The sequence below is a fragment of the Curcuma longa genome, chromosome 21 (genome assembly GCF_044706935.1).
Source record: "Curcuma longa cultivar G26 ecotype Majalengka, Jawa Barat chromosome 21, ITB_CL_G26_1.1, whole genome shotgun sequence".
NCBI classification, from domain to species: Eukaryota; Viridiplantae; Streptophyta; class Magnoliopsida; order Zingiberales; family Zingiberaceae; genus Curcuma; species Curcuma longa.
This window is the reverse complement of record NC_133881.1, coordinates 5,429,938-5,457,667: the sequence shown is the minus strand read 5'-3', so window position 1 is coordinate 5,457,667 and position 27,730 is coordinate 5,429,938. Positions and strand designations below refer to the sequence as shown.

At 34.1% G+C, this 27,730-nt stretch overlaps 5 protein-coding genes across 7 annotated transcripts; 3 read left to right on the top strand and 2 right to left on the bottom strand.

Moving 5' to 3' along the window:
- On the top strand, window positions 1-1,897 carry LOC141814819 (flavonol synthase 1-like). The gene is made up of 3 exons (XM_074702771.1): window positions 1-535; window positions 1,001-1,328; window positions 1,447-1,897. Exons 1-3 carry the CDS (start codon window positions 42-44, stop codon window positions 1,657-1,659), a joined length of 1,035 nt encoding a protein of 344 aa, XP_074558872.1. The 5' UTR covers window positions 1-41; the 3' UTR covers window positions 1,660-1,897.
- Window positions 1,898-3,449: 1,552 nt separating this feature from the next.
- Window positions 3,450-9,938, top strand: LOC141814817 (protein DJ-1 homolog C-like). Of its 2 annotated transcripts, none has more exons than XM_074702769.1 (7): window positions 3,450-3,806; window positions 4,395-4,544; window positions 4,620-4,799; window positions 5,366-5,443; window positions 8,393-8,593; window positions 9,114-9,251; window positions 9,328-9,938. In XM_074702769.1, exons 1-7 carry the CDS (start codon window positions 3,450-3,452, stop codon window positions 9,538-9,540), a joined length of 1,317 nt encoding a protein of 438 aa, XP_074558870.1. In that variant the 3' UTR covers window positions 9,541-9,938. The 2 variants fall into 2 exon arrangements, with proteins under 2 accessions (XP_074558870.1, XP_074558871.1); XM_074702770.1 differs by having other exon boundaries at window positions 3,473-3,806; window positions 8,393-8,467.
- A 1,570-nt stretch (window positions 9,939-11,508) lies between these two features.
- Window positions 11,509-12,436, top strand: LOC141815562 (sterol carrier protein 2-like). The gene is made up of 4 exons (XM_074703513.1): window positions 11,509-11,743; window positions 11,820-11,880; window positions 11,978-12,077; window positions 12,160-12,436. Exons 1-4 carry the CDS (start codon window positions 11,621-11,623, stop codon window positions 12,239-12,241), a joined length of 366 nt encoding a protein of 121 aa, XP_074559614.1. The 5' UTR covers window positions 11,509-11,620; the 3' UTR covers window positions 12,242-12,436.
- Window positions 12,437-17,718: 5,282 nt separating this feature from the next.
- On the bottom strand, window positions 17,719-19,103 carry LOC141815025 (transcription termination factor MTERF15, mitochondrial-like). The gene has a single exon (XM_074702985.1). It carries the CDS (start codon window positions 19,049-19,051, stop codon window positions 17,861-17,863), a length of 1,191 nt encoding a protein of 396 aa, XP_074559086.1. The 5' UTR covers window positions 19,052-19,103; the 3' UTR covers window positions 17,719-17,860.
- A 4,677-nt stretch (window positions 19,104-23,780) lies between these two features.
- On the bottom strand, window positions 23,781-25,949 carry LOC141814767 (transcription termination factor MTERF8, chloroplastic-like). 2 transcript variants are annotated; one of them, XM_074702715.1, is made up of 2 exons: window positions 24,704-25,949; window positions 23,781-23,826 (listed from the first exon to the last, which is right to left on the bottom strand). In XM_074702715.1, the coding sequence occupies exon 1, from the start codon at window positions 25,893-25,895 to the stop codon at window positions 24,705-24,707; it is 1,191 nt and encodes a 396-aa protein (XP_074558816.1). In that variant the 5' UTR covers window positions 25,896-25,949; the 3' UTR covers window positions 23,781-23,826; window position 24,704. The 2 variants fall into 2 exon arrangements, with proteins under 2 accessions (XP_074558816.1, XP_074558815.1); XM_074702714.1 differs by lacking the exon at window positions 23,781-23,826 and adding an exon at window positions 23,922-24,179.
- Between the last annotated feature and the right edge of the window lie 1,781 nt (window positions 25,950-27,730).

Here is a 27,730-nt window from a genome sequence, read left to right as displayed (position 1 = left end):
TGTCCCTTGATCTGCATTCCTCAACTTAGCAATATTCTACAATGGAAGTCGAGCGCGTTCAACTCATAGCCTCCTTATGCGCCTCCGACGACGGCGCCATGCCGCCGGAGTTCATCCGATCCGACCACGAGCAGCCGTGCCTCACCACCTTCCTCGGCCCCGCGCCGGCGATCCCCGTCGTCGACCTCGCTGCCAGCGACGGCTCCGAGATCACGCGGGCGATCGTGGAGGCGAGCCGGGAGTGGGGGATCTTCCAAGTGGTGGGCCACGGGGTGCCCGAGGACGTGGTGCGGGAGCTGCAGCGCGCGGGGAGGGAATTCTTCGAGGAGCTGCCGCAGGAGGAGAAGGAGAAGTACGCGCGGGCGGAAGCCGGAGGCGGGTCGCCGACGAGCGGAGGACAGGAAGGGTACGGGACGAAGCTGCAGAGGGAACTAGAGGGGAAGAAGGCGTGGGTCGACTTCTTCTTCCATTACATCGCGCCGCCGTCGAAGGTCAACCACGGGATCTGGCCCGTCCTCCCCGCCGTCGACTACAGGTAGGTTAGGTACTTTTTTTTATTAATACACCTGAAAATTTTGTTTCACTACAACCGGTCAAATAGTCGATGACGGTGATTAATTATAAAACCCTAACCCTAAAATTATGGCCAGGTGGCTATTATATTGTGGTTGCTCAGCTAACTTGTTTGAAATATTGAGGCCAGAGGGCAGAGGAAAACAATAAATAAATAAATATATATATATATATATATATATATATATATATATATAAAGAAATTAATATATAATTAAGTAATTTAAAAAATAGAATGTATGATTTCGATATTTAAAATACTTAGTTGCATGTTCATTAAATTCCCGGTGTTTTAATGGGACCGGCCATTTCAACGTGTGAATGAAGGCCAAGGAAGTTTAGTTCCTAGCCCCATAAGATTCCTAAAAACAGTCCTAAAAACCTTAAATATCTGAGATCACTTGCTGTGTCTTTATCTGTTTTTCAGGAATATAACTGAGGAATATGCCAAATATGTAGTGGATCTGGTTGATAGAATGCTAACAGAATTGTCGAAGGGGTTAGAGTTGGAGGAACAAGCACTCAAGGAGGCCGTAGGAGGAGACTCCCTAAACTTTCTTCTCAAGATCAACTACTACCCGCCGTGTCCTCGGCCCAACGTAGCTCTCGGAGTGGTGGCACACACCGATATGTCTGCCATAACAATTCTCGTCCCCAACGATGTCCCCGGCTTGCAAATCCTCAAGGACGATCATTGGATCAACGTCGACTATATCCCTAATGCCATTATCGTCCACATCGGCGACCAAATTGAGGTAATCAACACGAACAAACTCACACCGGCCATAAGCTATAGCTTCCGAATTCTGACAAGTAGCTATAGTGCGAAACTGAAATAATATATAGTCTCGTCTCTCTCTCGGTGATTTGTAGATTTTGAGCAATGGGATTTACAAGAGCGTGTTACACAGAAGTACAGTGAGCAAAGAGAAGGTGAGAATGTCATGGCCGGTGTTTTGCTCTCCTCCCGGAGATGCAGTGATTGGTCCTCTGCAGCAAGTCGTCAACGAAGACAACCCTCCCAAGTACAAAGCAAAGATGTATAAAGACTACGCTTATTGCAAGATCAACAAGCTCCCGCAGTAGACTATATTTTAATTGGACTTGTGGAACCGTGCTCGTTTTACTAGTTTCAGCTTTGTCTCATCAGCAATGGAATAAGATTATCCATGGCAATAAATATTCTTGAAGTGTTCATGTCGACTACGTATGACGTTTAGCCTTAAAATGAACGGTAATAATATTGATGGCACGTGTAATTAGAGTGTGACTTGTTAAATGGTATCGACAAATTAATGGAAATATATAAGTTATTGTTTATGTATATTCTTGACCTTCCATTTTTTGAATCTATATTATATTCATCTTAATTTTTTTGGCTTGATATAAATATAACACCTACTAGTAATACCTTTAATTGCTATCAATTAAAGGTATCCAATTATATATAAAATAATAAGATTATAAATAAAAGATTAATTTTATTAATAAGTATCCAATTGTATTTGTAGCAATTTCCTTTATAATCTAATTGTCTCTATAACACTATAGCTAGAATCAATTATTCATGTATCTCATACCATACATCAAAAATGTTATTCATGTTTGTTGGGACAATGCTTTAGTGAGTGAATTAACAATGTTATTGCTCATAGGTATTTTCTCCATTATGATGTCTTTGCAACTCATAAATTCCTTGATTTAATCGTGGCATATACTTGAATATGAGATAATGAGCACAAAAACATAATGATTAAAATAAATTAATTTGCCAAGTCACTTTGTGGCATTCATATAAGTAAAAATATAACAAATACTAGTTATAGCATGAAATTGATAATCTATCTCAAAATCATTATTGCTAAGGACACTTAATAGTTTACTTCTTACTTTGGCATTATCTTACATCATAATTCATCTATCACTAACACAATGATACCTTTTATTATTATTTACCAATTATATAGAAAATAATAAAATTATAAATGAAAGATTAATTTTACTAATAATTATCCAATTGTATTTGTAGCAATTTCCTTTATAATATAATTGTCTCTAGAACTATTATTAACAATCTCTCATGTACAGTAAGATCAATTATTCATGTATCTCATATCATGCATCAAACATGTGATTCATGTTTTTGTTGGGAAAATGCTTTATGAGTAAATTAACAATGTAATTGCTCATATTCATAGGTACTTTCTCCATTATGATGTCTCTGCAATGATTTTGTTATCGAGTGGATCACATATTTGGATTATCATTGATGAGATCGCGATTCCTTAATATGCACAATGACTTCAATATTGACACAAAAATATAATGATTAAAATTAATAACACTCAAAGCTACTACAATTCATGGATAATGGATCTAAATACTATTCCTTGTTGCCTTTGTGATTATAATATACTTAACTTTGTTATTGAGACTATAAATTATATCGCTTTAAACTCTTTTAGGTGACTATACCTTTATTTAGAAAAATATTGATAATAAATCATTATTATAGTTAGTTTTGCAATTCCCATTAAGATTTTTTTTGGCCAAGATGGTATTACACATTTATTGAATATAATTGTATGGATTAAATAACTAATTACCTTTACATAGTCATTCCATTACCATTATACTAGTTTTAATGGAAGATCTATCAAAATATAAATGATATAATATGACAATGAAATATACAAAATGATATGATACAATTTAAAATTCTCATCCAACCCAATCAAAATTAGACCGAACTATTTGCAATCCGTTCGGTTCGGCTTTCTGGGTTTAACTGAACCGGAAGAGCCCATGTTCACCCGGAGCGCAACTCGCTCGAACCGGAGTAGATAAACCCACGAAACCAGCTTATGTAATCCCCAATGGCCGCCATGGCGTTCTCACCGTTCGACTTCGCGTCTCTCTCCGTTCGAGCGCAGCGGCCGGCGGTGACCTCTACGCGTCCTGCAGCAGCTAGGTCATCTTCCTCCCTCAACACGGCGCCCCCTTCTTTCCCCCTCCCTTCTCTCAAGAAGAAGGTCCTTGTCCCTATTGGGATGGGTACGGAGGAGATGGAAGCCGTCATCTTGGTGGACGTCCTCCGCCGGGCTGGTGCTGAGGTTTCCATGGCCTCTGTAGAGACGGAATTGATGGTGGAGGCCTCCTCGGGGACCAAGCTGGTGGCAGACGTTTGCATTGATGAGTGCGCTGATGAGGTGTTCGATCTCGTCGCACTGCCGGTTAGTGTGGTTTCAGTCGCAAGTTTTCATTTTTCCACTTTCCGCTCAATATACTTGCTAAATAATATATATTTTGATTTTTAATAAGAAGTTTCTATATAAAGGTCATTCAATGTTAACCTGCTTGTGGATGATATCTGAATGCTAGACGTATAACCATGTTAGCTTCACTCTTCAGCTATTTTTGTACCTGCAACTTGTCAATGAATGTAATAATAAATAATGGCTGTATTATGGATTCCAATTTCCCACAAGCGATCGGACCTTGATTATCACTAAGTCATCTAGAAGCTTATCACTATGATTTATTGTCTCTGTTATGATTATCTGAAATGTGGGATGGATGAGTAGCACAAATTCAACTTGTATTGTTTTCCTGAATTTTGGCTTCCAATAAATCTCCTGTAAAAGCTTGGCAACATATCTAATTGTGGCAACATATTGTTTGGGACCATATAACTTTTGCAGAGTTCATCTTAGATTTACTCTAATTGTTGATCCAGTTTTAGTCTTCTTTTCTCACAAACAATGTATTCTATATTCTTGTAAATTACACTACCCTGAAGTACCACCACAACAAGTTCTTAGGGAGGAATGCCAGGCTCAGTCCGCTTAAGAGATTGTGAAGTTCTTCGTAGGATAACAGTGAGACAGGCAGAGGATAAAAGGTTATATGGTGCCATATGTGCTGCTCCTGCTGTTGCTTTGATGCACTGGGGTCTTCATAAGAGAAAGCAGGTGACTCTTTAATTAGCTTTTGCCTTGTAAAATAAAATAACACCATCCTAAATATTTATTGATTTGCATTGCGAGATCACTTGTCATCCAGCTTTTATGGATAAGCTTCCTACCTTTCGAGCTGTGAAATCCAATATCCAAGTCTCTGGAGAGCTCACTACAAGTCGTGGTCCTGGCACATCCTTCGAATTTGCCCTATCATTTGTTGAACAACTCTTTGGTCATGATGTGGCTGCAGATATTGGAAGTAGGCTGGTAAGGCATCTCTCATGAAATCCTGAGTCCTGGTGTTTCCTCTTTAAGTCAACTACATTCAATTGTACTAAAAACAGTCTTCCTCTTCCTGGTCAGGGACAGATATAGGTCTCTTTCAAGTAGCCATGCAAACTATGAAAGGACCTTGACTAGTTCTAGCAAAATGGATTCAAACACTTTGCTTAATGATACATAGCGGAGATTTATAGTTAATGATTTTGATATACACCTAAACCTAATCGAAGGTTACTTGGCTTAAATAAAATCTTTTTCCTGAATTTGGGCTACTGTTTTTTTGTGTGTGTGCGTGAGGAATTATGTGATTTCCTTTTTTTTTTTTTTTTTGCTTTCGGCACTTACCCTCATTTTTTCCAAGTGGTTAAACATCATTACTTGTGGATAGTGTTTGATTCTCTTGATCATAAATTTCTCCCATGAATTTAATGAATCAATGAACTTATGCTGTATAAACTCTTTGCTGTTCAAATTTTAATGCTTTAAAGATGAACATATATATTAAGCAAGTGTTTCTATATCATGTTTATGCTTTAACCTTGTATGTGCAGTTGCTTCCAACTCATTGTTGCCAAGAAAGAAAGAAAGAATTCAATAAAGTTGAGTGGTCCTTTGAGCATACTCCAAATGTAAGAAGCTGCAGGGCACTCTCTAATCTCTATACTGTTGCTTTTCCCCTTTTTTACATTATAATTGTTTATCCCTTGACGACATTTACTTTTCTTTTATCTTTACACGGATTGATGGAAAGATGATACCATTGTCTCCTCAATTTGAGTTCTTCTGGATGTGATATCGTTGACCAAAACAAGAGTTGTGAGGTCTTGTTTTAGGTTTCTCTCATTATTTTTTCCATGCACCTATTGGTGGTTAGACTTGTGATCTTTCTTCTCCTGACACTACTATACATAAATGGCTATTGGAGCGGGTGATTATAAAATTACAAATGAGGGACTTATCCGGACACTTAGTGAGCAGGAGTCTTGATTACACTTGCTCGAATTGAAGTGCTTGAGGAGTCGAGTCAAGCAAGGCATTGAGCCGAGTCGGGAGACAACCAAGTCAAAAGTGCTTGGGAGACTGAGCCGAGTCAGAGTACTTGGCAATTGAGTAGTTGGACTACGTTGGAGTTGAGCAGGGTAGTTGGGAGGCCGAGGATGCCAGTGACTCGGGAAGAAGTCGGGTGGTCAGGATGCCGTGACTTGAGAAACCAAGTCGGGTGGTTAGATGGTCGAGTTGAAGAGAGACTTAGGATGTTGAGTTGGGGCTTTGCAAAGCACAACTAAGGAACTTCAAATGAATGTCTATTTCTCATGATACAATGACAATATTAGCAATTAAGCACTACTTTGTAGAGGTTCAAATACCCATGTCTATTTCTCATGAACCAATGACTTTACCATATTAGCAATTAAGCACTGGTTGTTTGTAGCTAATTGAATTATACCCAAATGCTATCACCAAGAAGACGGAAAGAATAGATAAACCTAGGAAAGAGCTCAATTTATAGGCTTGAAAGCCTGATGACCATTGATCTTGCCACTTAATAACCATTATTCAATAATTAACTACTCCTTGTTGGCTGACTCAAATGGTAAAATGTTAGCTAGGTTGCTTGGGCATTTTTTCTCCGACTAGTCCGACATTCGACGCGCAGGTCACACTCGCATATAAGTGAGCTTGGTTTAGTGCGGCCCTAAATTTGCACCCCCATAGGGGTGCACATGCGCAAAAGAACCTCTCATCCATACATATTTACAACATCATCGAGTTGTGATTCAATATAAACCAATCATGTTGCTCTAAAACTCTAAATGTGGGACTATTCTCCCATTCATATTGGAGTCAATTTCATCCATTATTCCCGTTGAATGTGGGACTATCATATTGGAGCCAATTTCATCCAATTTTCCATTCACTTTTCCAACAACGACTTCCTTTGTGTAGCTATGTCTCCTTTTGAAACATTCATATCATCTTTGATTTTGCCCGTATACCTACCATACTATGATGCTCCCTAGCTTGAAGCACCATTGTATCCCTTTGTAAACTTTACATGTTCCTTTAATGCACAACATTTGTCAAATTCAAACTTCCTAAAGCTTTAGCAAGAACTGAACACCTTTCCTACAAAGGAAGGAAACAACTTGGAAGGAATGTAGAGAAAAAAACTCATAGGAAAAGAATTGTAAAATATATTTCATCCGGCTATTTCCTTGAGAGCGAGGGAAACTTAAATTTTTAAATTTTATATATCAAAAATCATAATAAGATACATTAATGGAAAAATTGAAAAAAAACATTTTGAATTTTTTCAATTCATATTTGAGTTTTATTACATATGGAAGCGTGTTGTCAGTCCAAATTGGCCGGAAATAATATAGACAAAATTGGGGAAAGATTTCCCCTTTCCCCACCCGTTTTTGCTAAAGGAAATCAAAGATTGAGAAAATTTTCTCTCATTTGATTCTTTTTCTAGTTTCTTTCCCCCATAGAAAACACACCCTAAAAGGAGATTAAGAGGTTCATGTGTGATATGGAATGAGAATGACAAGACTTGCTTACTTGAATGACTGATTTCTATTTTTTTACTTGTTGCAATTTTTTCATAGTAAGAGGAAAAAAGCTGCAACAGAAAACAAAGGATTATTTCAATTAGCTAATATTTTTGTGAAAGAATGTTAACTATTACTCTCCAATTCTGCACACAGACTTCAGTAGCATAAAAACATACACGCTCAGCTCATTTATGTGCTGGTTTATTAGAAGCATGACTTTTAACTAAATTGTTTCCCAAGCATTAAGCTATAAGTTAGTGACTTTTCATAGGTATTCAGTGGAGTCATTTACTATGGTGCTGTTGTAAGTAATCTGCAATCCTTATTTCAGAGAACTATACAAACAATTGTAAGATACTCTCGCATGTTGCTCCCATGTTTGTTCGGTGAATTCCAATGAGCTAGCTGAGTCCCATGTGTTAAATGGGGATATAGTTTTGTAATTACCAATACAAGTGGAGTTCATACACGTTTTTTTTTTCTGCTTGGATATTATGCTACATTTGATTAGAGATTATTTTTTATTTATCCCAAAACCAAAAGCTTAATCCATTAGAAGAGGATCCTAACTATGCTTCTTTTTTTTTAATTGCCTAGCTAGGGCCAAGGAGAAACAATGTCAATGGATTATTTGTTTCCCCATGTTGAATTAGTTTTTATCCATTTCTATGGTGTTGAGAAAATATCTATGATATAGTGTTCCTTCTGTTTGCTTCCACATGAATTCGTCATGACCTTGGTTGTAAATTTGAGTGATTGGATCAGTTTCTGTTCAGAGAAAATATTTAATTGATGGAGAACAAACATGGGACTTGATACATAGTGTGAGTTTTTCATAACTTAAGCTATTGGTATACCTTACACTGTATCAATCTTAAAAAAAAATGTTCCCAGTGATGCTTAGTGTTATGGCATCATTACTTAAAAGATGTTGTGAGTATAGTAGCAATCATCATAAATTCTCACTGTTTCTTATGTGTTTCATGTCTATGGAATTATTTATTTTTTGTTATAACGTAGGTTCTCATTCCAATTGCTAATGGCTCAGAAGAAATGGAGGTTATAATGCTGGTGGATATCTTGAGGCGAGCAAAGGTGAATGTTACAGTTGCCTCGGTTGAAAAATCTAAACGGATAATAGGTTCTCAAAACATAACACTAATGGTGGACTCATCAATTACGGATTCTTCAAAGTCAACATATGATCTTATCATTCTTCCTGTACGTCAAAGTTTACTACTATCTTCTCTTCGCCTTGAACATTTTGTTTAGATTATTATGAACTGCTTTTTTGTCTTAATCATTGTCACATCAACCTACTACTTACCACTGGTTTTAGATTTCATGTTCTACCCGAATCATTGTGATTGAATATTATAGCTAACATGTTTACAAGATAAGCAAAGGGTAGAAGCTTTAGGTTGTTTGTGGGATAAAAATATTGAACTCGCAAGTTCAACGTATATACTCTGTACACAGACCTATCGAGAGGAATAGAATATTTTTGCAAATGCTTTGCTTACAGTTTGTAGGAAAACACTTGGATAACATTTATGGTTTGAAAATTTGTATAATGAGAATAGTGCTTCAATGCTTGTTAGGAAACTTGCAGTTTGCTTTTCAAGCTCTGTGACAACAGTTATTCAATGTTGCAGTTTAGGTTTGGGCACGTCCTTTTTGGGTACTGAAATGTATCTTGTTGGATTCTTTATAAGCTAATCCTTCTCCCCTTATTTTTAAGGGAGGAACTGCTGGAGTCGAGCGATTTCAGAAGTCTAGAATCCTGAAGAAATTGCTCCGGGAACAAATGAAAGCGGGAAGAATATATGGTGGCATCTGCTCATCTCCAATAATACTACATAACCAAGGCTTGTTGAAGGTGATCTTGTCTGATTGCCAAACTAAGATCTTCCAAGTCTCTAATGCAACCAGGTTAACCTGTATTTTCTTTACAGGATAAACTTGCTACGGCTCATCCTGCTGCCATTGCGAAGTTAACTGGCAAAGTCGCTGAGAATAGTGGAGTGGTAATAGATGGGAAGGTCATTACTGGAAAAGGTCTCTGTACCGTAATTGATTTTTCTTTGGCCATTATAAGCAAGTTATTTGGAAATGGACGGGCAAGAAGCGTAGCTGAAGGGATTGTGTTCGAGTATTCGGGGTCCTGAGAGCCAAAACCTTCTTAAATACTTGCAGATGTTGATAAGAAGATTACATAAGCATAGAACAAGGGCACAAATTCGAGATGTATTTGGATATCAAAGCACATGATGTATGAGTCAGTTTGGAGCTGTGTACCATCATGATCAGATGATTATATTCATTCATTCTCGAAAGGACTGCAACTGTTCTTGGTGCTTCGCTGAGGCAATTCACGGTTCATTCCTATGATCGATCATTGTTCTTCATGTTTGATAATGAACAGATTGAACTTGTGCAACAGATTAAACTGGAAATCTGCTGCAGAGGATTGATCATGTTGTGTTCTTGTAGTCTTGTTGCATCTATGGCTTAAGAACTTGTGCCAGGAGCTGTCACTGGTCAATTTTAGCACACTTTTTTTTAATGATTAATGATTAGTAATTTTAATTTGTTTTTTCTCCTTCTATGGAATAAAGTTAACATGTTCATGAGAAATTGTGTTTTCTTATATAGGTGATTTCTTAATTTATATGCTTATTGATCAATATATAATTAGTTGAATTTTATATTGTAATATTCAGTTTAATAACAAATTATATATGATAAACATAAATCAATTATATATTCGAAAAGATAATTTTATTTACTGAACTCGTTAGAGAATTATATTTTATGATATAAATGTTATTAATATTGTTTGAAATAAATATTTCTAAATTAAATATAGGTCCAATTACTAGTTATAATTTCACTAAGCACAAAGAAGGGTATGACATTTTAAAATTTTACCCAAGCACAATGATGGGTAGGTGAATCAATTAAAGATTGGTGTATAAGTTGTGCTTTGAATTTATTCGTAAATCATGAGGAAAGATAAGCGCAAGATAGTGAAAAACATCTAACACTTTATACACTAGAATGTAAACCCTAGGTAAGAAAGACATTACCAAGATAATTTTGAAGATGAAGGATGGAATTTTGGACACTTGAAAGTGATTGAAAACAAACTTGGTGGAACAACTAATGCCCTAATCAACCAAAATATCTTATTAACAACTCTTGAAAAAAGTTTGCTAACACAAGTTAGGTTAACCTACTAACCATCCTTAGTCGACCAAACCAACATTTATGACAATTAAAACTCGAGGTTTGAACATAGATCCACCTAGCCTCTTGCTTAGTTCGAAAAAGAATTCGATCATCCAAGCTTCATTGCTAGGTTGGTCCACCACGACTCAACAACCATATATCCTATCTAGTTGACCTTACAACCTTGTAAATCACCCTAAAACTCTAAGACAAACCTAAGGTTTAACTAAGTCCCTCTAAGGCTCCATACATCATAGAAAAAGCTCTCTAAATACAAACCCTATCTAAAAACTAGATTCAATCTAATACAATCATTTTTCTCAAAATAAACTCAAAAATACAATATGTAACCATAAGTTTAACATAGCTTCTTTGAGTCCTAAGACTCAATAGATCAATCAAATTAATCAATCAGCCTTGATAAAAATTTTCTTGTTCCTCATAGAATTAGCATTATTATTATTATTACTATTTGATAATAGATTGATGACTTTTTTTGATTCATTTATCGAATAAATTTAAAGTATAATTTATGCACGTTTAATAATTTATTTCCAAACCACCCTTGATTATAGTTCAAATTTTAATGGGAAGATTTTATTGATCTCTTTCTTCAACATTTAAATCCATTAACGATCCCATCCAGTTGGCCCCACATTATCTCTAAATGTCTTATGAATTTATTAGGTAGGCAAACCAAGAGAACAAACTATCTATTCTTTAATTCGTGGTGGGATGAACCAATATTATCTTTAATTCGTCATTAAATGGTGTAATGAGATTGTATTATTGGTGAGATTTGCCAAACGGGAAGAGCGTCATTATCTTTAATTCGTCATTAAATTTTGTAATGAGATTCAATTACTGGTGAGACATGCCAAACGGGAAGAGCATCATTTACTCTCAAATTAACTGCTTGTCATAAATAACGTTGCGGCCCATCCAAAATCTCACATAGATCCACCGCGACGGAGAAGGCAGGTAGAAGAGCAATCGGAGATCGAGGAAGAAACGGCGATGTCGACCTCGCTCAAGTCCGCGGCTCTTCTAGAGCAGATGAAGGTCCATCTCGCCACCGACGCCGGAAAGCAGATCTCCAGCAAGATAAACCTCGTCTACCAGCTCAACATCGCCCCAAAGGTCCTTCTTTTCCATACTGGTTCCCATTTTCCCCAAACCCTAAAAAAATTATATTCCTTGCTCTTTCGCTCTGCAGAAGATTGGAGTGGATGAGGAGATCTACGTTGTCGATCTCAAGCAAGGAACGGTTACCAAAGGTCTGTCCTTTCCCTATTTCCCATCAATTTCGTAGTTGATGTATCATTCTAAAAAATGTTTTTTTTTCCCAACCCCCCCTTTTGAACGACGAGTTAGGCCCGTATGATGGGAAGCCAGATGCTACCTTTTCCTTTACGGATAACGATTTCCTGTCCATTGCGACAGGGAAGATTAACCCGCAGATTGCATTCATCAGGTAATGTTCCGCCTTAAATTTATGTAAAGAAAAAGTTTTTTGGGGGTTGATTACTGATTTTTTTTCTCTTGAATTATTATAGAGGAGCGATGAAGATTAAGGGAAGTATAAGTGCAGCTCAAAAGTTCACACCTGATATCTTCCCCAAGCCATCAAAACTTTAAACCGGAAGCCTGGTGATGCTCCCTTCACTGCAAACTAGTGTATGCTCATTGTTCTGCCTGTTCTAGTCTTTATAAAATAAAAGATAAATGAAATCAAAATCAGCTAAAGGTTTGAGTAGCATCATTTCACTGAATAAATGATACTCTTGTTATCTGTCGAGGTTGTTTACATAAATGAAATAGTTATTGTGTCAAGGTAAGTCTATTCCTAGTTGTTTATTTGTTTGTTCAGAAATTACTTCCAGTCTTTACCAGCTTCCAATCCCTATTTCCACCTTTAATGGTTTTCTCATGTTGTATGATATGGTATTGTTGTTTACATTGCACATTTGCTGCAGAACTTACCCATGGAAGCCCTCCAACATCAGCCATTTTTAGATAAATTAGATAGATATCAAATCGCACAGTATGTATTTTATACCAAATTACATGCCTATCATAAATTGTTCCCATATTGTCCTTAATTTTCAAGCCCTCCCAAAATCAAAATGTAAACCGATTTACAAATTAGCTTGCCAATCAATTTACAAATTTTATTGCCAGTCAAAAACCAATAGTGGAGCATGATTTGATCAAAGCCAGACCAAACGGGTATCTTCATTTTGTTTCAGTCAGTATAAAAGGAAAAGTTTCAGTTTGTTATTCTTCACCTATGCATGAATGACTGAAGCTGTTTGTATTTTAAAGTTGAAAATTTGTTGCCTAGAGAAGAAATAGGATACTCAACAGAATTAAGGATTTGTTAATTCTAATCACACGCGAATCTTATAGATAAAGTTGACTCTGTTTTGTTGTGTAATACTTGAGGAAATATAGCACTATTACAGTGTTTTTTTTTGGTGTGTTTTTGTTATTTTGTTATATTTCATTTAGTTTTCTAGTAGTCAAGATTCTGTGATGTTTGCTTCTATCAATCACCCCTGTGGCTCCTGTCTAGTTCTCATTTTAGGTTGTAAGGGAAAAATATGAACATCTTAAGAATCAGCTGGATTGTCTGGTTCAGTAGATTCGCTAGTAAGGCGAAATGGCTATTCATACAAATCTATAAGCACAGATCTATGCCACCATAATGAATCCACCTCTTAAGTTGCAATGAATCAATTTGTTTCGTCTCATTTTGTTCCGTTCCATTTATAATTAGTGGTTGTTGCATGTCTAGGCATAAAATGCCTTCTTTTGCTTACAATGAAAGTTTCACTTCAATTACAAGAACATATGAAGGCCAGAGCCAACTTATGATGCTACATAAAGTTCAATGGTAATGGATGAAACAAGATTAGGCAAAAGAATACACTTTATTATTAAAATCATCACAAAAATACATTGTTTTAATTTTTTTATGAGAAGGGCACCCAAATAAAATCTTATTTTCATGTTTTTTCCCTATAAAATCCTCGTTGAACCAAATGATAAAAACAATTTCTTTAGTTTAATTCATTTTTCCTTGGATTCTTCTCCTAAAGAACCTCTGTTCCTAGAGCCTCTACTCAATTGAACTATCCATCCTTAATTGTTGTTGAAGGCACCTCTCACATACCATTGATCTTGCTTGGTCATCGATTTAGTCAATTGCGAGAAACCCCGGTCAAACCCTTTCACTCTATTGACCTCATCATTCCTTGCTTATTCGTAAGGGTTTTAGAAGGTTCTTCTACCACACGGGCAGAGCCCCATTATAAGTTATCCGGGCTATAGTCCGAGAGTTTTACGGTGCAAAAGTTTGAATTTACAGATGGGAGAATTTTTTTCTTGTTGATCTTTTCTAATCATTCAAATTTGATTCCCATCTTAAATTGCTTAACAAATTCAAACTATTCAAAATGTTTAGTTGTTTGTTTTTTCACAAAACTGATTGGTTTTACGAAATCAGTTCAATGAGGTTATTATGGAGAAAAGCATGCGTTAAGATTGGATTTGAGCGCCATTTTGATGAAAACTAAAAAAATAGTGCCCCTTTAATTAAAAAAATAGTGTTTGATGAGTCAAACACATGTGAGCCAATGTTTGAAACGGTTCCTCATTTTTTGTTTCCTTGTTTTATTTTTATTTACAACATTTTATAAAGTGATGTTTTATTTATTTTTGAATAAATTCATGCCATCTTTTATGACAATAATATAAAAAAATCAATGGTATTTTTGTTTAGAAGAAGGGATCTCCGGATTAGGAGGACAATTTCTTCCTTTCGTCCTAATCTTCCTTTCCTTGGGGCCATTATCTTTCTTAATCTTTCAAAATAAAATTAATTAAGGGAGGAGAAAATAAGGTAGCTTTACTTTATTTTTATTTGTTTTCTTTAATCCCTATAATTTTGTTTTAAGTTTTAAATATTTGGACATTATCATCAAAACTTGAAATTATTTTCAAGAAAAATAATTATTTTTCTTATTTCCATGATCGTAAAATTTATCTTTCAATTATTTCATATTTTTTTTATCTTAAAGAATTCATGAAGCTTATTACCCGGAATGTTAAATTATATCAACTTTTATGGATCATTATACATGAAACAATATTGAACATTGCACAATTTTTAGTATAGCCGTCAAGTTGGGTTAGGCCCGCCGGGTTGGCCCGCCCCGCCAAGAAATTTAGGTGGGTTGGGTTGAAATTTTATCAACCCATTTTAAGATGGGTTGAGGTGGGTTGGCCCGCCTAGGCCCGCGACCCGCGTGGGTTGGCCCGCGGCGGGCTTGGGTTGGCCCGCGGGTTGAGAAAGTTTATTTATTTATTATAAATTTTAAAATTAAAATATAAAACTTAATGAATTAGTGGGTTTCATCTATTTAAAATACAATTTAAGCTTAAAAATTATAATTCAAACTTAAAACTTTCAACTTAATCAATTTAAATTATACTTTAAACTTAAAATTTTAAATATTTTTAATATTTTTTTTATTTTTTAATAGGCCCGCGGGTTGGCCCGCCTAACCCGCGGCCCGCCTTGAGTTGGGTTGGGTTGGAGATTTCCCAACCCGCCAAATTGGTGGGTTAGCCCGCCCCGCCCCGCCATATGATGGGCCCGCCATGGGTTAGCCCGCCCCGCCATGGGTTGGCCCGTTTGACAGCTCTAATTTTTAGACTAAAATTCAATTGTTTTGTTAAATTATATACGACGATCAAATCTTATCACAATGGACTATATAAATCTTTTTATATCATTAGATTATATCCTTTATTATATAATTATTTATATTTAAATAAATTTTATCTTATTTTATTATTACTAATTAAGTTTTTTTATCTTTCTCTTTCTTATTTAATATGCTTATTTATTATAGTTTTGCATCGTCTAATTGAAGTATTTTATGATCATCTAAGTACATATTCATATCATCTTAAATATATCTTTCGAAATTTTTCCTCAATAGATATCAATCTTAATTTTCTATCTAATATTTTTATTTCTTATCATATATATCCTTGTATGTCTGCATATCCATCTTAACATCTTCACCTCTGTAACTCTCATTTTGTGCTCATGTGTTCGAGCATAATCCAATATTCAACTTCATATAACATAACAAATCTAATCGTCACTTTCTAAAACTTTCATTTAAATCTTAGAAGTACTTTACTATCACAAGGAACATCTGACGCTCTCTTTGATTTCAACCATCTCTTTTATATTTTATATGAGACATCGCTCTCAATACCTCCATCCTTTTACAAAAATGATCCTAAATATTTAAAATTCTTATAGACAACTTGTCATCTTCTATTTTAACAATTATCTCATTCTGTCTAATATTACTAAACTTAAATTTCAAATATTCTATTTTTACTTTACTAAGCCTAAAACTTTTCACTTCTAACGTTTCTCACTAAGATTCAAGTTTAACATTTATTCATTCACGTGTTTCATCTATCAAAATAATATCATCTGTAATCAATATGCACCATAGTATCTTGAATGTGTCCAATGAGTTTGTCTGATTAGTAGAAAAAGATAAGAATTTAGAACTAATCTTTGATGTAACCCTATCCTTAAGGGAAATATTTTGATTAATCCGTTTAAAACTCACTTTTGTTATTATATTCTTAATTAATTCAATATACGTTATGCTAACACTTTTTTTTTTAAATTCCTCATATAATTTTCCTTACGACTCTATCATAAACTTTTTTTAAATCAACGAATATTATATGTAAGTCGTACTTCTCAATACTTTTCAGTTAGTTGCATAAGAAGATATATATAACTTCTATTGTTGACCTTTTAAGTATAAATCCAAATTGATTTTCAATTACCGTAGTCTTCTTCCTTAATTTGTTTCTATTATTCTTTTCTAAAATTTTATGGTATGACTTATTAATTTAATACCCCTATAGTTTAAACAATTTGTAGGTTTCCTTTGTTCTTATATAAGAGAACTAAAGTACTTAACCTCCATTGATCAGATATTTTTTTAATTTTAATATCATATTGAATAATTTTATAAATCATTCAATACTATTTCGCTATGCACTTCCATATCTCTATCAAAATACCATATGATCCAATTACCTTTTCATTATGCATCTCATTTAAAACTTATTCTACTTCTAAAATTTAAATTCTACAATAAAAATTTAAATTTTCATACTTATTTGACCTATTAAAATTAACTAAGTTAAATTGATCACTTAAATTTTTATTAAAAAATTGATGAAAATATTTTCCATTGCTCTTTTATTTCCTCTTTATTTAATGATAGCCTATTGCATCCACCTAAACCATTGCTCTTTTATTTCATCGGCAATCAATTAAAGAAAAATAAATCTAATCTTCTCCTTTTTTCTTTTTTTGCTTCTTCCTTCATAGTAGTCTATCGATGTTTATTATATATTTTTTATATATAAAATTTTAATTCTAATATATTTTTATTGAATGATGGTAGTTGAATAAAATAAAAAATTATTAGTATAGAGGATAATTTGATCCTTCGATGAATATGAAAATGGAGATGAATATCCTTCCTCCAATGATTACAAAAATGAGGATCGACAGAAATAGGGATGAAAGTTGAATATCCAATGAGGATAGAGATGGAGATGGGGATGGAGACAGAAGATATGGACTCCAACACAACCCATTGGCATCCCTATGCTATAGTCAAAAGATTACAGCCATTCAGTATCAAGCATGTAATAAATACCATGTCAACCGACAAAATTCAAAAAGTATTGGATCATTTCATCCATGTGGCAGTGGTTCCTCCCTTTTTATAAAAAAATATATACTAGGAGACTTCATTTGACGATCATGCAACATTCCACAGAACATATGAATGAGTAACTACTACTCAAACAAGGAGAAATTACCGCATGCTCAAAATGGAAGAACGCCTCTCTTGTAGTAGAGTCGCAAGAATACAAGAATACCAATTATCTAACATAATAAGCGACAAATCTGTGAGCTTTTAGCTCGATTGATATGCAATGCAAAATCAAGATCATGATCCTGCGAATTGTTCTTATCTTCATGCATATTGACATGCAAAACAAGATCATGATTGTTCAAATTCTTATTTCCATGCTTGTTGGCATAAATGTTAGCTTTAGAGTTTGACAAAGGAGAAGCCATACAGTGAAAAACGGTAGCATGAAGGATAACTTGCAGGGGAAAAATGATTTACCTCATTGAAGTCCAGAATCAGAAGCATTTGTGTGTTTCAAGCTTGCGTAGAGTTCCATCAGATCTGGATACCTGTCCTTATAGACGACGATGTACTTCTCTACGAATTTGGTCTCAGAAACCATCGTGTATGTTGTCACTTTGTAATCCCTTTCACAGTACCCCTTAGATTTCAAGGCTGCCAAGATCCGATGTCTCGGAATCAACCTTCTCTCCAAGCTCATTGTCAATAGTACTGGACGTGTAGCGATGTAAGAAGAAGCATATCCAGCTTCATTTATCAAGAACTCCATATTTCTCTGCAAAGTCTTCAAAGACCTTCCCGGCAGTCTAGGACACTTTTGTAATGCCGCAACAAAATCAGCCTCCGACCACCTAAAGCTCCGGAACAACTCCATTAGCATCTTGAATTTGTTTGGATGGACCACGAAGAGTGCACACAGAGTGCAATGGAACATCCCCGATGTCCGTGGCACTCCCAAGTCCTCCACGCGACTGATCAACGACTTTAAGGTATCAACTTTCTGCGTTATGAACAGTGCGTCAAAGCGCAAGATAAAGGCGAGCTTTTGGCCGTCCACGCCGCATTCCCGAAGTATCTCAAGATTGGGCTGGATCCTCTTCTTGACGCTGTACCCAAGAACCCAATAGTTACCCTTGAACAACTTCACCAGCGCATCCTTGGACCCGAGAAGGTCTTGCCAAAATTCGATCTTAGGCACAATGCGTTCGAGTTTGATTTTGGTGGTGTCGGGATTTGATCGGACGAGGTGGACGATGTCAGATGAGGACAACCCCAGATCTTCGAAAGCTCGGAACTTTGGGGCAAGTGCCTTCTCTACGTCCAAAAGAAGACATTTGGGGAAGTAATCTACAAGCCTTTTTACTGATGCATCATCGAAGCCGTAACTTTTGAGGAAAGCAAGGACGGAGTCGGGCTGCTGCCGGGATTGGATGCCCTTGAGAAGCTTTGAGGCCTTGGTGGCCTTCTCCTGGTCGAAGCCACATGAGTCGACGAGGTACTGGGCCATGAACATGTGCTTCCCGCTGGTGGATGCGGCGCCGGCGGCGGTGGCAGTGGCGAAGGCCGAGTAAGGTAAGACGGCGAAGAGGAGGGCAGCATCGTGGGGACGAGGAGAACGAAAGGAAGGCACGGTTTTGCAGAAGAGGGAGAAGTAAAGTAGCCTCTTCATCGATCTCTCCTCCTCTCTGTTGGAGATTCGATTTGATCTTTGATCCGAAACCCTAGCGGCTGGAGATAAGGGCAACTCCAACCAATACCCCAAAACCCAAATTTAGTGTAAAATTTACACCAATTTCCTACAACCAATACCCCCCAAGGACATTACCAAATTTGGTGATGCTACAGTGCATCGCCAAATTTGGTGATGTCAATTATTTAATTATTTTTATTATTATATAATATAATTATATATAAATATAAAAATAAATATAAAATAATATATATTATTGTATTTAAAAATAAATATAATATATATTATTAAATATCATAAATAAAAATAAATTTATAATTATTATTTTAATTATTAATTATTTATTATAAATATATTATTAATTATTTATTATAAATATAAATTAAATGTATATAACACCCTATTTTAATTTTAGTATGCATATTTATAATGATTTAATTTATTATAAATTTTATTTATAATATATTTAATATATTTTAATTATAATTATATTTATACATTATTTAATTAATTTTAAAACATATATAATAATAAATATTAAAAATAAAAATCATAAAAATTATAAATTTAAAAATTAACTTATTAAATATAAATATAATATTAATTTTAAATATAATAATTATCATAAATTAATTATTAAATTAAAATATATATCGATAATTAAATTATGAATAAATGAATAAAAATAAATAGAACATTCTAAAGAATATTCTTTTTTGATGTAAAATGGTGTGAATGGGTTGGAGTTGAAATAGTGTTTGGTGTTAAAATTGCACCATTTTGGTGTGAAAATGACACCAAATTTGGTGATATGGGTTGGAGATGATCTTATATAGTGCTTTTGAGAATTTTTTTTCCTTCTGATTTTGTCACTTATTCTGAGTTTAAATTCATCGGATAAAGAAAATTACATTTCACCTCTCAAAATTTACATACATTTTCAAAAAAAAAACTATAGATTTTTGAGATCGTCAAAATGTCCATAATAGTTTGAAAGTTCTTCGCATTATGCAATCACTTTCTTTAAAAAAAATTAAAAGATGTTGTTTTGTTTTTATTTACAACATTTTATAAAGTGATGGTTTATTTATTTTTGAATAATTTCATGCTATCTTTTATGACAATAATATCAAAAGGTCAATGGTATTTTTGTTTATATTTTTTTAAAAAGAAAAAAAATCATAAGCCGACAACTAAAGTTTGCTTCTTTATAATTTCACTTGCAAACGAGAGGATTTTTGTGAATGAGACGAAGTGAAGTGATCTCCGGAGTAAGAGGGCAAGTTCTTCCTTTCGGCCTAATCTTCCTTTCCGTGGGGTCATTATCTTTCTTAATCTTTCGAAATAAAATTAATTAAGGGAGGAGAAAATAAAGTAGCTTTACTTTATTTTTATTTGTTTTCTTTAATCCCTATAATTTTGTCTTAAGTTTTAAATATTTGGACATTATCATCAAAACTTGAAATTATTTTCAACAAAAATAATTATTTTTCTTATTTCCATGTTCGCAAAATTTATCTTTCAATTATTTCATATTTTTAATCTTAACCTTATTGACACGGAATGTAACTTATAGCAACTGCTAGTGATCATTATACTTATGAAACAATATCGAACATTACAAAATTATTACATAGATTCAAAATTTTTATTAAATTATATACAATAACAACCAATGTTATTCTCACGTGGTCGATTATATGGATTCTTGTGTGATTGGATTTTATCCTATTTGATGTACACAATTTATATAGTTTCAAATTGTCTAATTAGAATATTTAGTGATCCTCTAAATACATAATCATATTATCTTAAATGTGTCTTTCAAAATTTTCCCTTAGATACAACCCCCATTTCTCTCTTTATTTTTATTTTTATCATATTCATCCTCGTATGATCGTGCGAAATCCTTGAAAGTACCAGATCTTTTATCTTAACATCATCACCTTTGCAACTCTCATCTTCTGCTCATGTATTTAAATCATAACCCAATATAACCATCTCGTTTATATTTCATGTGAAACATCTCTTAATCCCTCTACCTTTTTGTAAAAATAATTTTAAATATTTAAAACTCTCAGCTCCAGATAGCTCGTTATCTATTATTTTAACAATTATCTCATTCCGTCTAATATTTAAAACTTTTCATTTTTAACGTTTCTTACCAAGATTCGACTTTAGTAATTACTCCTTCACGTGTCTCATCTACCAAAATAATATCATTTACAAACAATATGTACTACGATACCATATCTTGGATGTGTCTAGCAAGTTCCTTTATGATTAATAAAAAAGGATAGGGACTTAGAACTGATCTTTGATATAACTCTATCCTTGAAATGCTTCGGTTAATCCACTTAGAATCTTCACTTTTGTTATTATATCATTGTACATATTCTTAATTAATTCAATATACGTTATTCTAACGCATCTCTTATTTAGAATTCTCTATATAATTTTCCTTGGACTCTGTCATAAACTTTTTTTTAGATCGACGAATATCATATGTAAATCTTATTTTTATTCTTAATATTTTTCAATTAATTATATGAGAAAATATATAATTTCTATTGTTTACCTTCCAAACATAAATCTAAATTGATTTTGATCATTGTGATTTTCTTCCTTAATCTTTTTTCTATCTTTTTTCCAAAGTTTCATGGTACAATTCATTAATTTAATACTCTATAATTTGTATAATTTTGTACATCTCTTTTATTCTTATATATATATATGAGAATTAAAGTAATGATAAGATATTTTTAAAATTTTTAATATCATATTGAATAACTTTGTAAACTATTCAATACTTTATTTCCCTAGACACTTTCATATCTCTATTATAATATCATCTTGTCCAACTACTTTTTAATTGTGTATCCCATTTAAAATTTATTATACTTCTAAAGTTTAAATTGTACGATAAAAATTTAAATTTATACTCTCATTTAACCTACTTAAATTACCTAAATTAAATTGATCACCTAAACCTTCATTAAAAATTTGATAAAAATATCTCTTTCATAGCTCTTTTATTTCCTCATCATTTAATAATATCTTATTATATTTATCTTTAATATATTTTATATGTGTAAAATCTCTTGTCTTCCTCTTTCTCACTTTAGTTATTCTTTAAATGTCTTTCTTTTTTATCTAATTTTCAATATAAGCGTTTAAAAGTTTTATTTTTGACTTCATTCACTGCTTTGTTGACTATTGTATACTTTTTTCTTCATTTTTACAAGTGTATAATATCTTTATAAATTTTGTTCATTTTTCCTTCACCTTCTCTTATATTTTCTTATTCCACCACTAAGATTTTTTATTTGACTATGCACGTCTCTTTAACTCTCCTCTACAAAAGGTGGAATCTGCCACCTAGCGGCCCTACACGGTCGGTCCTACGACCATCTGTGAAGAGGTAAATCGAGAAACTGCAGTTGATCATACGTCTCTTTAACTCTTCGAGTATACTTTTAGTTACTATTTTCAACTTTGATACCATCTTATCCCATGTCATATTTGAGTTATCGTGCATTTCTCCTAATACTTGTACTCTCCTACCTCTCGTTAAATATATTTTGCTTCCCATCCTTTAACTTCCACCACTTAATTCTAAGAGTCATGTATATTTTTCTTCTATTGATATTATGATTGAGGTGTATATCCAACACTATTAACAGATGTTGGGTAGTTAATTTTTTTTCTTCCAAAAATGACTTTGCAATCTTTACAAATCTTTTTATCCTTCTTCTTAATCATAACAAAGTTAATTTGTAATTTATTATTCTCATTTTTTAAAGTGACTAAGTATTCTCTTTTCTTAAAAAAATATATTAGTTAGTATAACGTCAATGTTATCGTAAAATTCTCTTCATTTCTTATTCCAAATCATAACTCTATGCACCCTATTATATTCCTCATTTTTCACTCATACATGCCCATTTAAATCTCCTCATATTAAAATCATTTTGATTGGTGTAATATTTTGTAACATTCCTAGAATATATGTTCTAAATCTTAGACAATTAATTTTCTATATATTTGTTCTTACCCAACCTACGATATAAGAACTCTAGCATATTTAATACTATATTTAAGTTCTCATAGAGAGGTCACGGTCCTTGCTAAGACGTTACAATCGGACCCTACAAGATGTTCTTTCCGTGGAGTACCCTAGCATTAGTATAATAGTTTAATGGATCCATTCATTAAATATATACTTGAATGTTCACGCTAGTTAATAATCTAACATGCAACCCTCACTCTTTTTCATTCGGGCTTGAGACCGACATTGGCTTAGAAGTAGACAACTTTTTTTTTGTTCGTCAACTTAGTAAATTTGACATATAATTAATACACATTTAAAGGTCAACCTCTATAATATTTTTTTTAGATGCATATTTCCTTAGAGAGAGAAAGAAGCCAAGAAGTCCTTGAATGCAACCAACCCAGTTAATTCTTTTTCATGACTTGAAGACTCATCAACTTTCCCAGCATAACATGTCCCTTTATTTTTCTATAACCCTAACAATCCTCCGATATTCCATGACAATGGTCTACAAATATAAGACGCAAAACATGGAGAAAGAGGAAACCATGATGAAATTCTATCACCTCCAACTCTACCAAACACTTCAACATTGCTTAATGAAAGAGGGCTTGTCGTGTAGGACGCTAATCTTCTTGGTACTCCAATGCAATTAGTCATTCTAACACCTTGTTTGGCTTGTGAACCAAAACAACCCAAAACACTGAAAAAAAAGACTGCAGAGCAATTTGATGATATGAACAGATTACATGTTAGTGTACAAAGCAGCACCTATTAAAGAGTACAAATATTTACCATTTTAGTTCTTTCCCTTAATTCCTAAGAGATTCATCTGCTACATTTCCAATTCTTTGAAGGCATATCATGCATTATTATGACTTATTGTAGGGACCAAGCCTTCTGATTCCAGACCAACAAAAAAACTTCTCTAGCCTCAATTGTTTTTTCTTAAACTTGTTCGTTCCTACTTTATTCCCAACCATCCAAAGTTTGCATTGCCTCCAAAAGTTCAAAGTGGTCTTTCATGTTTCTACTCACAAACTCACACGTGCTATACTGTTTCAAAAGATTACAGCCATTCAATATCAAACATGTAATACCATGTCAACCCACAAAATTCAAAAAGTATTCAATCATTTCATCCATGTGGCAGTGGTTCCTCACCCTTTTATAAAAAATATATATTAGGAGACTTCATTTGACGGCCGTGCAACATTCCACAGAACATATCAATGAGTAACTACTACTCAAACAAGGAAAAATTACTGCATGTTCATAAAGGAAGAACGTCTCTCTTGTAGTAGAGTCGCATGAATACAAGAATAACAATTATCTAACATAATAAGCGGCAAATCTGTGAGCTTTTAGCTCGATTGATATGCAATGCAAAATCAAGATCATGATCCTGCGAATTGTTCTTATCTTCATGCATATTGACATGCAAAACAAGATCATGATTGTTCAAATTCTTATATTCATGCTTGTTGGCATAAATGTTAGCTTTAGAGTTTGACAAAGGAGAAGCCATACAGTGAAAAATGGTAGCATGAAGGATAACTTGCAGGGGAAAAATGATTTACCTCATTGAAGTCCAGAATCAGAAGCATTTGTGTGTTTCAAGCTTGCGTAGAGTTCCATCAGATCTGGATACCTGTCCTTATAGACGACGATGTACTTCTCTACGAATTTGGTCTCAGAAACCATCGTGTATGTTGTCACTTTGTAATCACTTTCACAGTACCCCTTAGATTTCAAGGCTGCCAAGATCCGATGTCTCGGAATCAACCTTCTCTCCAAGCTCATTGTCAATAGTACTGGACGTTTAGCGATGTAAGAAGAAGCATATCCAGCTTCATTTATCAAGAACTCCATATTTCTCTGCAAAGTCTTCAAAGACCTTCCCGGCAGATTAGGACACTTTTGTAATGCCGCAACAAAATCAGCCTCCGACCACCCGAAGCTCCGGAACAACTCCATTAGCATCTTGAATTTCTTTGGATGGACCACGAAGAGTGCACACAGAGTGCAATGGAACATCCCCGATGTCCGTGGCACTCCCAAGTCCTCCACGCGACTGATCAACGACTTCAAGGTATCAGCTTTCTGCGTTATGAACAATGGGTGAAAGCGCAAGATAAAGGCGAGCTTTTGGCCGTCCACGCCACATTCCCGAAGTATCTCAAGATTGGGCTGGATCCTCTTCTTGACGCTGTACCCAAGAACCCAATGGTTACCCTTGAACAACTTCACCAGCGCATCCTTGGACCCGAGAAGGTCTTGCCAAAATTCGATCTTAGCCACAATGCGTTCGAGTTTGATTTTGGTGGTGTCGGGATTTGATCGGACGAGGTGGACGATGTCGGATGGGGAGAACCCCAGATCTTCGAAAGCTCGGAACTTTGGGGCAAGTGTCTTCTCTACGTCCAAAAGAAGACATTTGGGGAAGTAATCTACAAGCCTTTTTACTGATGCGTCATCGAAGCCGTAACTTTTGAGGAAAGCAAGGACGGAGTCGGGCTGCTGCCGGGATTGGATGCCCTTGAGAAGCTTTGAGGCCTTGGTGGCCTTCTCCTGGTCGAAGCCACATGAGTCGACGAGGTACTGGGCCATGAACATGTGCTTCCCGCTGGTGGATGCGGCGCCGGCGGCTGTGGCGGTGGCGAAGGCCGAGTAAGGTAAGACGGCGAAGAGGAGGGCAGCATCGTGGGGACGAGGAGAACGAATGGAAGGCACGGTTTTGCAGAAGAGGGAGAAGTAAAGTAGCCTCTTCATCGATCTCTCCTCCTCTCTGTTGGAGATTCGATTTGATCTTTGATCCCGAAACCCTAGCGGCTGGAGATCACTTATATACTGCTTTTGGGAATTTTTTTTCTTCTGATTTTGTCACTTATTCTCAGTTTAAATTCGTCGGATAAAGAAAATTACATTTCACCTCTCATAATTTACATACATTTTCAAAAAAAAAAAACTATAGATTTTTGAGATCGTCAAAATGTCCATAATAGTTTGAAAGTTCTTCGCATTATGCAATCACTTTCTTTAAAAAAAAAAAGATTAAAAGATGTTATAAATATGGTCCATTCACTCTGTTATTGTAAAGCAGTCTTCTTGTTGAGTTTTCCTAATTGGATAGAAATGTATCATACTTCCTTCTTTAGTCCAATGCTGATTCTCATCTTAAATTGCTTAACAAATTCAAACTATTCGGAATTGTTTAGTTTGTTTTTTTCACAAATTGATTGATTTTATGAAATCAGTTCAATGAGGTTATTATGGAGAGAACCATATTAAAAAAAAAGTGTTTGATGAGTCAAACACATACGAGAGTTATACAAAATATACATGTGTAATTTGTTTGAAATGGTTCCTCATTTTTTTGTTTTCTTGTTTTGTTTTTATTTACAACATTTTATAAAGTGATGGTTTATTTATTTTTTGAATAATTTATGCCATCTTTTATGACAATAATATCAAAAAGTCAATGGTATTTTTGTTTATATTTTTTTAAAAAGAAAAAAATTCATAAGTCGACAACTAAAGTTTGCTTCTTTATAATTTCACTTACAAACGAGAGGATTTTTGTGAATGAGATGAAGTGAAGTGATCTCCGGAGTAAGAGGGCAAGTTCTTCCTTTGGTCCTAATCTTCCTTTCCTTGGGGTCATTATCTTTCTTAATCTTTCGAAATAAAATTAATTGAGGGCGGAGAAAATAAGGTAGCTTTACTTTATTTTTATTTGTTTTCTTTAATCTCTATAATTTTGTCTTAAGTTTTAAATATTTGGACATTATCATCAAAACTTGAAATTATTTTCAAGAAAAATAATTATTTTTCTTATTTCCATGTTCGCAAAATTTATCTTTCAATTATTTCATATTTTTAATCTTAAAGAATTCATAAAGCTTATTGACACGGAATGTAAATTATATCAACTGCTAGTGATCATTATACTTATGAAACAATATCGAACATTACAAAATTATTACACAGATTCAAATTTTTTATTAAATTATATACAATAACAACCAATGTTATCCCGCTAGATGGAGTTAATTATATGAATTCTTACCGATTGAATTTTATCCTCTATTATATTATTATTTATATTTAAATAAATTTTATATTATTTTATTATTTTTAATTAAATCTTTTTTAATCTTCTTCTTTGTCTCGTTGATGTACACAATTTATATAGTTTTAAATTATCTAATTAGAAATTTGATAAATCCTAAGTATATCATTGACTATCCCTAAATGTGTCTTTCAAAATTTTCCACCGACCACTAGGGTAAATCAAGTGCACGCATTTCTCATCTTTATTTTCATTTTTATCATATTCATCCTCGGTACTTGATCAACGGATGTCCTACTGCGGCACCATTGCCTCGGGGACTAAGTACATATTCATTATCATAAACGTGTCTTCAAAATTTTTTCTTAAATACAACCCTCACTTTCTCTCTTATATTTTCATTTTTATCATATTCATCCTCGTATGATCAAATATTCAACTTTATATAACCATCTCATTTATATTTTATGTGAAACATCTCTCAATCCCTCCATCCTTTTGTAAAAATAATCTTAAATATTTAAAATTCTTAGTT

What these genes read in the sequence shown, in the direction of transcription:
- LOC141814819 (XM_074702771.1), top strand. Translation starts at nt 42, where the DNA reads ATGGAAGTCGAGCGCGTTCAACTCATAGCCTCCTTATGCGCCTCCGAC. An exon ending in CTCCCCGCCGTCGACTACAG is followed by an intron (nt 536 to 1,000) that starts GTAGGTTAGGTA and finishes TCTGTTTTTCAG; the next exon opens with GAATATAACTGAGGAATATG. An exon ending in ACATCGGCGACCAAATTGAG is followed by an intron (nt 1,329 to 1,446) that starts GTAATCAACACG and finishes GGTGATTTGTAG; the next exon opens with ATTTTGAGCAATGGGATTTA.
- LOC141814817 (XM_074702769.1), top strand. Translation starts at nt 3,450, where the DNA reads ATGGCCGCCATGGCGTTCTCACCGTTCGACTTCGCGTCTCTCTCCGTT. An exon ending in GTCTTCATAAGAGAAAGCAG is followed by an intron (nt 4,545 to 4,619) that starts GTGACTCTTTAA and finishes TTGCATTGCGAG; the next exon opens with ATCACTTGTCATCCAGCTTT. An exon ending in CAGATATTGGAAGTAGGCTG is followed by an intron (nt 4,800 to 5,365) that starts GTAAGGCATCTC and finishes TTGTATGTGCAG; the next exon opens with TTGCTTCCAACTCATTGTTG.
- LOC141815025 (XM_074702985.1), bottom strand. Translation starts at nt 19,051, where the DNA reads ATGAAGAGGCTACTTTACTTCTCCCTCTTCTGCAAAACCGTGCCTTCC.
- LOC141815562 (XM_074703513.1), top strand. Translation starts at nt 11,621, where the DNA reads ATGTCGACCTCGCTCAAGTCCGCGGCTCTTCTAGAGCAGATGAAGGTC. An exon ending in AGCTCAACATCGCCCCAAAG is followed by an intron (nt 11,744 to 11,819) that starts GTCCTTCTTTTC and finishes TTCGCTCTGCAG; the next exon opens with AAGATTGGAGTGGATGAGGA. An exon ending in GCAAGGAACGGTTACCAAAG is followed by an intron (nt 11,881 to 11,977) that starts GTCTGTCCTTTC and finishes ACGACGAGTTAG; the next exon opens with GCCCGTATGATGGGAAGCCA.
- LOC141814767 (XM_074702715.1), bottom strand. Translation starts at nt 25,895, where the DNA reads ATGAAGAGGCTACTTTACTTCTCCCTCTTCTGCAAAACCGTGCCTTCC.